Consider the following 12,240-nt stretch of genomic DNA (forward strand, 5'->3'; position numbering starts at 1 on the left):
GGGTTGGTTATTATATGAGTTCTCTCCTGGATCACTTGTTTTGGAACTATTTTTATACAGTGGAATACTCTTAAATGAAAAGAAATAAACTATTGAAACACAGAACAGGATGAATCACTAAATAATTATATACAGTTAAAGAAACCAAATATATTAGAGTACATATTAAATTACTCTCTACATATAAAATTCTAGGAAATGCAAACAAAACTACAGTGACAACATATCAGTAGTTATCTAGGGATGGGTGAGAGGGAGGGAGAGATTATAAAGGGAATCAGGAAAATTTTGGTATTATAGGTGCAAATGTGTTTCAAAACTTATCAAACTGTACACTACAAATATATACAGTTTATTGCAGGAAATATTTAGATTAACTGTTCTGACAGTGATTTTAGCCATAGGAAACACAGGTATAGGAGTCCTGAGAATTTATATAAACCTTTATAACAAAGCCATAGTAATGGAAATATGTGCAGATACACCTTTAGAATGGTCAGTTCCCCATAGTTTGTGGCAGTTTCCCAACTCCCTATTAATTAGTGTCTCTGTACCAATTATAATTCCTACCTCGGCCTTTTATAGGAGAGCCAGTAACATCTGCCTATTGAATAATAAATTTCAGGAAGCTGGGCAGGTCCCAGGGGATCAAGGCTTACTCAAGAGGCCTGGGGAATATGAAAAATCCCCTGGGAACAAGGGACCCAATTCATGTTGCTCCCAGATACTCTAGAGATTCACAACACACACCCAATGTTTAGGGTGACCCCAGTCACACAAATAGTCTTGGCATATCGACCACAAGATTAGGCCCATGAAGACTGGTATTCTTCCCTAAGAGAGTTTAAGCAGCAATGCAAGTTATGCTGACACTAGAACAAAAGCTATTCTCTGAGACACAAATTGTTGCAGCTCTCACAAAAGCTGGTCATGCCTTTATATTGGCTTAGCTCAATTCTGTTTCAATCCAACCCATAAAGTGAACAGAATCCCCAAGATTAAAGGTAGTCTATAAATTAAGGCATCTGTTGCAAAACCAGAAAAATATGAGGCAGGTAATTGCAGGTTAGATATCTTAGAGGCTGGATAAATCCACCACAAGTGCCACATGAGATTAACAAAGTCCAAGAAGAAAAGAAACTTTTTCTACAAGTGGCCAGTAGAACAAAGATCCCATCCTCCTGGACAAAACTGGGTCACAGTCATCACATTCATGCTTAAACCAGCCAGGGGGAAGGAGGGTGTGAGAACTCTCAATGGGCTCAGACTACTGACAATCCCTCTAGGGGAAGGACAAGTACAAAGGTCTGCCTTGTGAAGCATGCTGAGGTGACCTATACACTGTGCAGGACTGAACAATGCAAAGATAGATGGCTTCTGTCAGAGGCACTGGCAGTGATATAACTCCAGCAAGGGTCCTGGGCAATTTAGAAAATGCAACATAGCCCCAGAATGCTTCCCACATAGCTGACATTCAGAAGAATCTCCTCAGGGTACATGTTCGAATGTATTAAGTTCGACTTCTGGCTGATGGTCACACATAGCTACTCCTGAAGCTTCTCTGTGGTGTGAGTTGTGTTGAACAAGGAGATGGCGTATTTCCTATACTAAGGCCTTTCTTCACTGTGAATTTTCCAATGGCGGATGAGGGAAGCCCTTTGCCTGAAGGCCTTCCCACATTCACTGCATTTATATGGCCTTTCTCCTGTGTGAATTCTATGGTGTTGAACAAGTACATGTTTGTGGCTAAAGGCTTTTCCACATTCGCTGCACACGTAAGGCTTTTCACCATTATGTACCCTTTGGTGTGCAATGAGGTCAGAGCTTTGGCTAAAGAACTTCCCACATGCAATGCACTCATAAGGCCTTGCTCCAGTGTGAACACTCCAGTGTTTAATGAGTCTGTATTTGTGACCAAAGTATTTCCCACATTCACTGCACTCATAAGGCCTTTCTCCAGTGTGAATACTCTCATGCTGAACAAGTGTGGATTTATGGCTGTAGGCTTTCCCACATTCACTGCATTTGTAAGGCCTTGCTCCAGTGTGTACTCTCTGGTGTACGATAAGGTTAGAGCTATGATTAAAAACTTTCCCACATATGCCACACTCATAAGGCATTTCTCCAGTGTGGATTCTCTGATGCTGAGCAAGTATAGGTTTGCGGCTAAAGGTTTTCCCACATTCACCACACTCATAAGGCCTTTCTCCAGTGTGGACTCTCTGGTGCTGAACAAGTGAGTCTTTGCGGCTAAAGGCTTTTCCACATTCACTGCATTTGTAATGTCTTTGTCCACTGTGAAAGGCCTCCTCACCCTTGGTATTACCGTGTGGCTTCCACTCACTGTGAGGGGCATGGTGCTGGAAAATGCTTGAGTTGGCTGAGAAGTCCTTACAGCCCTTCCCTGTCATAAAAGGCATCTCTGACGGTTGGACAGGGCAGTTGTTAACAGGAAAGGCCCTGCTGTCACCTCTTCTGAAAGATCTCTCTCCACTATGCTGCTTCTGGTGCTGGTGAAGGTTTGTACTGAACCACAGCTGTTTCCCACACGACACACACATATACGGTTTCTGCCCAGGGTAAGTTTCCTGATGCTCAGGCAAGTGCAAAATATCCTTCAAGACCAGGCCACATGTCTCACAGGTGTGAACCTTCTTGGCAGAAGAGCCTTCCTTGGGAGTCCTCATCTGTGACAATCCTTCTCTAGAAATGCTCTGCTCAAAAGGTATCTCCTCATACTCCATTCCATGACAACCTGAAAGCAGAGAAATGCTGTGAAAAATTGACGCAGATGGGAGGCAGGCATCCTCATCACAAATGTGTGCCTAACACAACCAAGATCAAGGTCATAGAATGGAGGAGGCCTTGACTGGGAGAGGACACAACTGTGGGATACAGAACAGGAAAAAGGGGCAAGGTCTTTAATAAAGTCATTCACAATAGGATTTCCTTGCTGCTGGGGACAGGTGAGAGCTGTGCAGAAGGTATATCAGTGTCTAAGAAAATCAAATTGCTATTGAGTAGCTGGTATTTAAGAACTACTTTGGTTATGTGCACATCTCATGACCCATGAAGTATAGGCCCATGCTGGAGAGAACTGCAGATAGAGAAGTGGAGAGCACAGATAATGGAAAACATAAGTAAAACAGATGACCTCTTCATTTGGAGTTTTTCACTGTGGGGATGAATTTTTCCATAGAAGTGCTTGTAGGGTTACTACCTCAGTTTGTAATCTACCTGGTCATTATTTTATTTCTATCTGGTTTGCTCTAGGAACTGCCTTCAGTGTTTATATATTCATACATAAGCATACTGAGAGTGCAACTTGTAAATGTTGGTCAAACTTTTGTAGAACCCTTATTCTATGTGTTTTGTGTACTTCCACTTTTGATTTTTTTTTAAATGGTAGACAGCAATATTTTGCTAAAGAATTAAAAAAATAGTTTTAAAAAGTTTGAAAAATAGTTCTACCACAACATTGTTTTAAATAGTCTGTACTTCTCTAGAGTAACAAATATTTAAATATACATCTCTCCGCATATGCATTTGTGTGTATGTGGTGGGAGAATGACTCACGGAGCACAAATAAAATGTTAATTATGCCTTTAAACCAACAAAACCTACTCATGAGAATTACAAAAATTATTTTTGTGTCCAATACAATTAGCCAGAGAAGAAGAGGTAATGTTTTATATTTTTAGGTAAGATTTTGCATTTAACCTGCCCTTACTGCTTGGGCTGTTGGAAGCAAGTCCAAATACTGGAAACAGCTTTCAGAATTGGGAAAAGAGGATGCTAGAAGCTGGTTGAACTGGAAATGAGACATGGGCGACTTTTTGTGGACTCACAGTAACTCTGAGAAACTCAGAGATAAATTGGTAAAGCCCCTTGTCTCGTTTTACAAATGAAGCCCTCTCGAACCCCCCAGAAGAAAGGGATCATTCAAAGGCCACACAGGAGATGAAAGAGCAGGGACCCTGAGGCGAGGACAGTGCTCCTGCATTACCCCACTGGCCTGTGGAAATAATACGAGACGTGTCTTTCTCTTTCCCATACCCATAGTGCTGACATGCCCACTACTCAGTCCATGCTGGCTGCGGGGTGGAGGGGAGAGCCAGGGGACAGAAAACATTGCACCTTCATGTGTTAATTTTGCATATTCATTTTGCATATTCATGGAGGCAGAGGTGTGGAACAGCCAGAGGCCAAAGGTCAGAGCATAAAACGCAAGTATGTAAATGGCTAAGTGGATAGAAATAAAGTGTGACCAGTGGTCTTGACACAAAAAAAACTGTGGGCACACAGAGGTTATGGAATGATTTGAACCCAACCCTGATGTCACCCCTTTCCCCAGCTCCTACTCACCAGGGCCACTCCCACCTAGAGTCTCTCTGGCAATGGCTGGAGTCACATCTACCCAGTCAGGTGCCCAGGGCTCACTGCCCTGCTCCAGTGAGGCAATTACACGAGACATGGAAGATGCCTGTCCTAAGGGAAATACAGGATAGGTAAATGGCCAGCACTGGTCTGGGTGACCCACCCCACAGAGAAGAAAACTAAGTATTATAAAAATAATCTCAAAGTAGGATATTGCAGGGATGGCCCAGTGGTCTCAGCAAGCAATAACTATAATGGTTCTTACATAATTCCTGGCACAGGCAGGCCACAGGAAATGTCAGCTAAAGGAAAGTGGCAGAAAACTGAGGTACAGAAGTCCCATGAATATGGATAGGGACATCCAGTCAGGGAAAGGACAAGATAAATATGATCTACTGAGCCAACTACAGGACACTTAACTCCTGGATTCATGCATGCAAGCCTGCTCTGGGACAGCAGGTATTCACAGTGCTCAGGAATAGCAGGCAGCCGTGCACACAGCCCAGAATCAGGCCCCATATCCACAGCACCTACTCCAGGAACTGGGGAAGGAGGTAATGCCCATGGCTCTTACGTAAGAAATGCAAGGCCACCTTGAGAAAACAGGGAAGGGCAGGGCCCAGTCCAGGACACTAGGGTTGGTGTGAGGGCCTTACCCAGCGAGACCATAAGTGCAAAGTTCTCCAGCATCACATCACGGTACAGGAGCCTTTGAGCCTCATCAAGGAGCTCCCACTCATCCTGGGAGAAGTACACAAACACGTCCTCAAAATTCACCTGCCCCTGCCACAATGGAGAGAGCCAAGTCAATGAGCAGTCTCTCTCCCAAGGACCCCCATGCATGCTCCACACATCTACCTGTACACCCTCCTACCTAACTCTTCAACTTGAAGGAAATACCAGGACTGGGTGCCATTGGTGTCTTCTCTTTCTTCATGGTCACAATGATCACTGTGTCCACCCACAGCAACCACAGGCAAGTGGGCAGGAAAGCACCATCTAAACTCTAGGCCTAGGATACATGGCCTCACCCCTGAGTTGCTAAACTCTTGAGATCCACACGGACAGTTACTTCTACCACCTTTCTGCCAGCTAATTCCTCTGGGGTTGCTAAGATCATGCTTACTAGACAACCAAAGTTGGGCTCACTTTTCTCCCGTAAGCCTAGGGGCCATCAGTCCATACTTTTTTTCCACATGGACATCACTCTTGAGGTCACATCTGTCTCACAACTCTGGCCCTCTATCCAGTCAGTGGCCTCCACCATCACCTTCCTGGCTTACTAATTGCACTACTACTGTGATGTGAATATTCTCTCTCATAAACTCCAGTCTATACAATAATCTTCATCCTGAGCTCCTCTACAGAACTCCAGTTGTATGTGTCATGCACCCCACTTGACACCTCCACTCAAGTGTTCTCTGGAACATCTCAGACTCTTCACATGGCCACAGATAAACTCTTCACATCCACATTGAAAGTTATTTCTACCACTAACTTGCCTATCTCTGCTGATAGATGGGCAAGTCAACAGTAGCTCGAAAGGCCAAAAAACTTGAGGTTATCTCTTTTTCTCTCACATCAATAAATCTTATCCAATAACTTCTCCTATCTACACAGCCACTCCTCTGGCCTATCTCCACTCATCTGGAATTTTGTAGTAGCCTCCTCCCTGGTCTCCCTGCCTCCATCGTAAGCCTCAATGCATACCATCTGTTTTCCACTTAGTGTTAGGAGGAGGCCATTAAGACCTAGGTCAGATCACATCCCTCCTCTGCTCCACGCTTCATCTGGTCAGATCACTCTCGGAATACAGGTCTACCGCCTCAGCCAATCATTTCAAGCCTCACTCCTGCTCCCCTGCTCTTGGTTCCTATCAGGGGTGGCAGAGCCCTGCCATTTCTTGAAAATTCTAAGTCTCAGTCTCACCTCCAAGTATTTGCACAAGCTGGCTCCTGAGCCTGAAGCAACCTTCCCTTATTCCAACAGCTGCTAGAAAAGGAAACACCTCCATATAGCCCCTGGCCTGGGCCTGGGTCCCTGGGCTTGGTGTTTCTCCAGGGTTCCTAGATCCAAAGGATCAGAAAGTAGCAGGAAAGCATTCTATATGACAACAATCCTAGAGGTCATGTGGGGCAGGGGTGGGAGGTGGGATCAGTGAGAGCATAGGCATTCTCCCCTCACCTGTATAGGGTCCATAATTACTTCTGAGATCATGGGAACCTGTGGGAAGAGGGAAACTGTGAGACAAGCAACCATAAAGGAGTCGCAAAAGTTTAGGCCTATCCCATATTCCTGCTCCGGTACAAAGTGACCTGGGGCTGTCCACCCTCTGTGCCTCAGTCTTCAGGACCACCTCTTAACAACTGTGTTGCCTCGGACTAGTTCTCAATCTTAATTATCCCTCACCTTCATCATCATACCCGCTCCCCCCCTCCCATGGCCAACCCAAGTCAGTTCTCCCCTAGGCAGTGTATGGGATATTTTCTAAACCCTCAGATCGTGTCTCTCATTTGTTCGGAACCTCCCATAGCTCCCATCACCCTCAGAATAGAAACCCAGATGCTGAGATTGACATTCCAGATGTGACTACTTCTCGTACACTCTGATCCTTTCAGGTACCAAAGACCCAGTTTTCCTGAATGCTCCAGCTGAGTCCCACCTCTGACCCTTTGCATGGGCTGGTCCCTCTGCCCACAACGACCTTCCACAACTCACGGTCCTGGCCGCCAGAAATGGGACCCAACCATGAGTGCCCCCACTGTCCTGGACACGAGGGCCTGGGCTGCAGTAACTCAAGGAGCCCTTGAGGATTCAGAGATGGAAGTCAGGGCGAGGCCCTAGGAACAAACCCACCTGCGCTGGGCCCATCAACTCGGCTGCCGCCATCGGGCTCGCAGACTAGGGAAAAGGGGAGACAAGTACGGGAACAAGGGATCCGAGGTCCAGGATCCGCCCCAGCAGCCAGGTCACTCGGCAGCACCACTTCCGAGCCTCGGGGCTGCCTCTCTTCAGGGAAGACAGCGTCTTCTCTCTCTTTTTCCCTTTCCTGTCACCGCCGGTCTGACACTGTATTCCAGAGGCGGATCTGGGGGATTAATCGAAAAGCAAATAAAATGTCCGCCTGAAGAGGGACAGGAAGTCCCACCCCGACGTCTTACCCAAGAACGGAAACGCTCCTTCCCTAGGCCTTCATTGGCCTAGCGCCGCCAAGGCTGCTGGGAAATGTAGTTCTCATTAGCACCAACGCCAGACTGCGGGATTCCGCGCGACCGCTGGGGCACAGCCCTATTGGTAGAGGAGCTTAGAGTCTCTACGGACTAGGCGGACCTTCCTCTTAAAGGAGCCGCGATGGTGAATGTAGTCTGTAACATATCACAGAAATGTTTAGAGACATTGTTTCAAGCTTCTTTATGCAAAAAATGATCACCAAAAAAAATCACACAAACACACTATACGCTAATGTCATTCAGACTTCTTTAGCTGGAAGTTAATAAATATCATGTTGTTTCTAAACACATGTAGCCTGAAGCTCTAGTTTTGTGAGCCTCAGCATTTTAGGTTAGGAACAAGAGAGAAAAGACTCCAGACATAACCACACTGTGGAACATGCAGTAGGGATGTTAGGAGGTGTCAATGAAAAAGAATCCAAGCTCTGTAAAATAATTTAAAGAGGTTTATTTTGAGCCAAATATGTGCGACCATGGCCCAACAAGCCTGGAGCAAGTAAGTGGTCTTGTCGTGGCTGGGTTACAGTTTGGTTTTATATATTTATACAGAAAATAAATTTCTTAATACTCGAGACCAAAGAAGTTTGATCTCAAGTGAAAGGTTTGCAATCAGAAAAGGAATGAGGATGAAGAGAGGTGCATCTTTTGATTGAAATAATTGCTTATCACTGTGTAAAACATATATCTCCTTATGTAATTAGAATGATGGAATTCCCATGCATAACTTCAGTATCATATGAATTGAAAAGAGACATTGCTCAATGTTTTAAATCTTTTATATTTCCAAGTGGAAAGTAAATGTATTTACAACACTATCCAGTACTCTAATGTATTAAATGGTTGCAATTTCTAGCTTAAATATAGTAAATAGAATCAGCATATATACTTTTCAAGCTAGAAGAGGAAAGACTTGGAATGTTCAAAACTTAACTCAAAATGAGTCATAGCAAGCCGGGCGCGGTGGCTCACGCCTGTAATCCCAGCACTTTGGGAGGCTGAGGCGGGCAGATCGCTCGAGGTCAGGAGTTCGAAACCACCCTGAGCAAGAGTGAGACCCCGTCTCTACTATAAAAATAGAAAGAAATTAATTGGCCATCTGATATATATAGAAAAAATTAGCCGGGCATGGTGGCGCATGCCTGTAGTCCCAGCTACTGGGGAGGCTGAGGCAGGAGGATTGCTTGAGCCCAGGAGTTTGAGGTTGCTGTGAGCAAGGCTGACACCACGGCACTCACTCTAGCCTGGGCAATTAAGCGAGACTCTGTCTCAAAAAAAAAAAAAAAAAAAAATGAGTCATAGCCCAAAAGGACAAATTTAAAAAACTGCACAACTTCTAAAAGAAATCACAGAGGAAAATCTTTGTGGTCATGTTAATCAGATATTTCTTAGATACAAAACCAAAAATAAAACTGTAAGAAAAACTGATAAATTGGACTTCCTCAACATTAAGATTTTATGGTTTTTAAAAGATCTGTTAATAGAATGAAAAGATGAGCCAAAGACTGGGAGAAAGTATTTGCAAATCACATACCTGAGTGAGGACTTGAACGCAAAATATGTTAATAAATCTCAAAATTCTATGCTAAGACAACAAATAGTCCAGGCGAGGTGACTCAAGCCTGTAATCCTAGCACTCTGGGAGGAGGTGGGAGGGTCGCTTGAACTAAGGAGTTCGAGACCATCCTGAGCAAGAACAAGACCCCATCTCTACTAAAAATAGAAAAATTAGCTGGGTGTCATCGTGGTGTGCGCCTGTAGTCCTAGCCACTTGGGAGGCTAAGGCAGGAGTTTGAGCCCAGGAGTTTGAGGTTACGGTGAGCTACGAGTATGTCACTGCACTCTATGCAGGGCAACAGAGCAAGACTCTATCAAAAAAACAGAAAACAAAACAAAAACCAACATAAACAACTTAATAAAAAATAAGTAAAAGATTTGAACAGACATTTCCACAGAAAAATTATACGAATTTCAAATAAGCACATGTAAATTTGCTCAACATCATTAGTCCTGGGGAAAATGCCATTTAAAACCACCATGAAATACTACTATGTAGCCATTGGATCAGCTAAAATGTAAAATGCTGGCCATACTAAGTATTAGTGAGGATACAGAGGACTGGAAAACTCATACACTGCTGGTGGGAATGTGAAGTTATACAATTATCACAGAAAATGGTTTCTTTTAAAATTAAACATACACTTAGCATGTGACCCATTAATTCAATTCTTGGGTATTTACCCAAGTGAAATGAAAATCTGTGATAAAAAAAAATTACTGAGGCAAATATATGTTGGCTTTATTATTAATGCACAGTTTTTGACAGAAAAAGTCCTTAACAAATTAATGGATTAACAAGTATGGTACATAGTTTGGAAGACTAGTCAGAAGTATAAAGAATGAATTGTTAATACACAAAACAAAAGTGAATCACAAATGCATTACATTAAGTGAATGAAGCCAGAGTGAAAAAGGCTGCATATTGTTAGATTCCATTTACATGACTCTGGAAAGTGTGCCCCTAAAACTCCAAGGCAGCGGAAATCACAGCCATGATCCTGGGGCCCAGGAGTAAGGGGAAGAATTGATTTAAATGTGGGATAGGAGGAGAGAGCTGGGAACTCAGCACTGAATACACAATCAAATCCAGTTTCTTACATTGCTCCTTTCCCCATACCTTGCCCCAGCTACTATGTCCTCCTCCCTATTACTCCAACTCACCAAGTTTTTTCTCACCTGATCTCTTTGGAACTTGCTCTGCCTTTTACCTGAATATTTTAAACTTGGCTCTGTCATGGATTTGTCTTTCTCATTTTCTCAATTTTTACCTCCATAAAAGCCACTCACATTTAGCCCATTTGAAAGAACAATGTCCCCAGCCCTGGGTTTATAAACATTTTCAACTCCTTCCTTGATTCAACCACTCTTCCCTCATATTGTCTCTTTTCTACATCCATTATTTTTACCACCATATTTAGAACAACTTCTCACTTTTTGTTCCATTCTAGGTCCAGTTTTCAGACAGAGTGTGGACTGAGCAAATTCCACAAAACCGGACCACTATTTTCAAGGTTTGGCCTTGGAGGAGAGACTTTAGTGTATTTGGGTGGTATGTGTAGATAACTTTCTTCCAGTATTTTTAGTCACTTTTGGTGAATCAGTTTTCAGTAGAGCAAAGAAATCCAGGCAAGTATGAAAGCTGGGATGGCTGTGGGAGCAAGCAGAGGGTTATGGCAGTCAGAAATAGCTGTAGTCTTGGGTGTTTGATGATCCTTGGTTACTTGATTCCACTGGAGCTTCAGAATAGTGCATGGTCACCAAGGCAACATCTGCATGGGATGGTGTCTTCTGGTGACTGTGTAACACTAGGTCATGGAGCTGCTTACCTGCTGTGGAGCAGAATTGCCCCTCTGAAATATCAGTCCCCTCTCTCCCTGAGGAGACAGTTCTTTTTTTTTTTTTTTTTTTTTACTTTTTTTTTTTTCTTTTTTTTTGTCATTAAAGCACTGTCAGAAGAGAGGAGACAGTTCTATTTCCCCATTCTATAGCCTAATTTCCCTGTCCACTTTTCCTTCTAAAGATAGTCCAGATGAAAAGTTAGTTCTGGCTTTCTAGCAGAGGGGTCCTAACTTCAAGTGTCTAAGGAGCAGACGGCCATATCCAGTGGAAGTCCAGAATTTCCAGAGCTTCTGGGTGGTGGATCATTACATTAAGCTCTAATCTTGGGGAATCCGGGAAATTCTTAACAAAATCTGCTTGGTCGGTTGTAACCCTCAGCCTTCCCTCATTCCCTGAAGCAGCTCATGTGTTGAAGCTTGACCTGTAACTGGGCTCTGAGGAGCATCTTCCTCTTATGTTCTCTTGGGTAAGTTGGGCTTCCAAAACACTAAAGAGTATGGTCTAAAGCCCTTAAGGAGATCTGGTCAAAGGTAGGGCCTGGGCTTCAAACTTTGGTGTTTCCACTCTTTATAAACATGGAAATACTCCTAAAGGCTGGAAATAAAATGGATTCCAGAGGTTACGGAGAAAACCTATAGACCAGAATATGTTGTTTTATTTTGAAAGTATCTGCATGGAAGTTACTTTGTGAATTCAATGAGATATAAATGAATTTTACCTAAACTACATAATTAGTCTGTTCTTTCCTCACTGATCATGTTATTTACATTCCACATATATATGAATCTGTTTTAGTCTGTCTACCATTCCTGTGACAAAATTAAACTGTCTACATAGACTTTTTCTTTATTTATTTTAAAACTGTCACACATTCAGTAGAATGTTCATTATAGGTATACAGTTTGTTTTTTAATGAAAACCACATCTGGGATTCTCTCTGAACCTATTCTGGTTCAGGGCACTGCCCAATAAAATAATATTAGTAAAATTTTTAAAAAGATACATCTGTGAAATAACCATCCATGATAAAGCATAATTTGTTAGGCATCCTCTCTCATCACATCTCTCACCTGCCTTACACCCCTCCTAGAGCTGACACTTGCATGACATTTTTGTTAATCATTTTGATAACCATTCTGTTGATGTCTTTAGTTTTGCCACCTATGTAGGTTTCCCTAAATGATATACTGTTTCTTATTGCCAGATTTTGAATTTTCTATAGATTGTATTATACTGT

At 43.1% G+C, this 12,240-nt stretch overlaps 1 protein-coding gene across 2 annotated transcripts; it reads right to left on the bottom strand.

Annotated features, from left to right (window-relative positions):
* Positions 1-331: 331 nt before the first annotated feature.
* ZNF772 (zinc finger protein 772) lies at positions 332-7,740 on the bottom strand. Of its 2 annotated transcripts, XM_012751387.3 has the most exons (5): positions 7,234-7,740; positions 6,562-6,600; positions 5,034-5,160; positions 4,366-4,488; positions 332-2,755 (listed from the first exon to the last, which is right to left on the bottom strand). In XM_012751387.3, the coding sequence occupies exons 1-5, from the start codon at positions 7,264-7,266 to the stop codon at positions 1,608-1,610; spliced, it is 1,470 nt and encodes a 489-aa protein (XP_012606841.1). In that variant the 5' UTR covers positions 7,267-7,740; the 3' UTR covers positions 332-1,607. The 2 variants fall into 2 exon arrangements, with proteins under 2 accessions (XP_012606841.1, XP_012606843.1); XM_012751389.3 differs by lacking the exons at positions 6,562-6,600; positions 7,234-7,740 and having other exon boundaries at positions 4,366-4,483; positions 5,034-5,129.
* Positions 7,741-12,240: the final 4,500 nt, after the last annotated feature.

The sequence above is a fragment of the Microcebus murinus genome, chromosome 16 (genome assembly GCF_040939455.1).
Source record: "Microcebus murinus isolate Inina chromosome 16, M.murinus_Inina_mat1.0, whole genome shotgun sequence".
Classification (NCBI taxonomy): domain Eukaryota; kingdom Metazoa; phylum Chordata; class Mammalia; order Primates; family Cheirogaleidae; genus Microcebus; species Microcebus murinus.